The sequence below is a fragment of the Acanthisitta chloris genome, unplaced genomic scaffold, assembly GCF_000695815.1.
Source record: "Acanthisitta chloris isolate BGI_N310 unplaced genomic scaffold, ASM69581v1 scaffold5765, whole genome shotgun sequence".
Classification (NCBI taxonomy): domain Eukaryota; kingdom Metazoa; phylum Chordata; class Aves; order Passeriformes; family Acanthisittidae; genus Acanthisitta; species Acanthisitta chloris.
Window position 1 is genome coordinate 29655 of NW_008675246.1, and position 1164 is coordinate 30818.

The 1164-nt window shown below is 63.6% G+C and overlaps 1 protein-coding gene across 1 annotated transcript in view; it reads left to right on the forward strand.

The window, feature by feature from the left end:
* The window catches only part of R3HDM2 (R3H domain containing 2), a 16018-nt gene that overhangs the window by 14099 nt on the left and 755 nt on the right, over positions 1 to 1164 (forward strand). Inside the window, 4 exon segments of the mRNA XM_009075657.1 lie at positions 5 to 174; positions 300 to 444; positions 527 to 627; positions 726 to 810. Of these exon segments, the coding sequence (XP_009073905.1) occupies positions 5 to 174; positions 300 to 444; positions 527 to 627; positions 726 to 810 (501 nt within the window).

Genomic DNA, 1164 nt, shown 5'->3' on the forward strand with positions numbered 1-1164 from the left:
CCAGGGGTGTCCCCGTCAGGCCCTGGCGTGGTGGTGATGCAGTTGAATGTCCCCAACGGCCCCCAGGCCCCCCAGAACCCTCCCGTGGTGCAGTGGAGCCACTGTAAGTACTACAGCCTGGAGCAGCGGGGCCAGAAGCCAGGAGAACTCTACAACCCTGACACCAGTGCTCAGGTACTGGGGGAACTGGGAGGGAGGGGAAGGAGGCAGCTCAGCCTTTAGGGCTGCCAGGGTGGGCTGGGTGATGGGTGTGGGACTGGTCACAAGCTCTGGGGTGTTTGGCACTGTCCCTCCCCCAGGCCAGCACCCAGCTGAACAGCCCCATCACGTCCCCCACCCAGTCCCCGACGCCGTCGCCCGTCACCAACCTCAACAGTGTCTGCACGGGGCTGAGCCCCCTCCCTGTCCTCACACAGTTCCCCCGGCCCATGGGCCCAGCACAAGGTAAGGGAAAAGTGTGTAGGGACAGGGCTGGGAATTCCCTGGCCTTTCCTGGGATCCCTACAAACCTCTGCTCCTCGTGCAGGCGACGGGCGGTACTCGCTGCTGGGCCAGCCCTTGCAGTACAACCTGTCCCTCTGTCCCCCTCCGCTGCTCCACAACCAGCCCAGCTACACGGCACACCAGGTACCACCGGGCCCGGTGCCCCGTCCCCGCTCCCTCTGCGGGCAGCGCCAGGCCACAGTGTTCCCCGGGGCGACACATTGCCCTTTTTATTCTTCCAGGGGCAGACTGGAGTGAAACACGGAAACCGGAGCAAGAGACAGGCCCTCAAGTCAGCGTCCACCGACCTGGGGACGAGTGACGTAGGCAAGTGACCCCCTCAGGCTGTTCTCTTTGCCCTCTGACAACCCCGTGTATGGGTGTTGGACACTCCCTGCTTCAGAAAGGAGGAACTCACAGCCTGGAGCACCTCTTGCTGGCCCTGTGGAGGCCTCAGGCTTGTCCCCTGTGTCACCTCCATGTCACCACCAGCAGCTGGACGCAGGGGGCCCTTTAAGAGCTGCCTGCCCCCCTCCCTGCCCCTGGCATGGTCTGTACGTGCCACGTTAATATTAGCAAAGAATCCCTTCAGCAGCTCTGCTAAGCCCAGAGCCAGGGCCGGAGCCAGGAGCTGCAGAGGGATTTGGGTACCACCAGGCAGGGGCAGAGGTTGGTGTGACA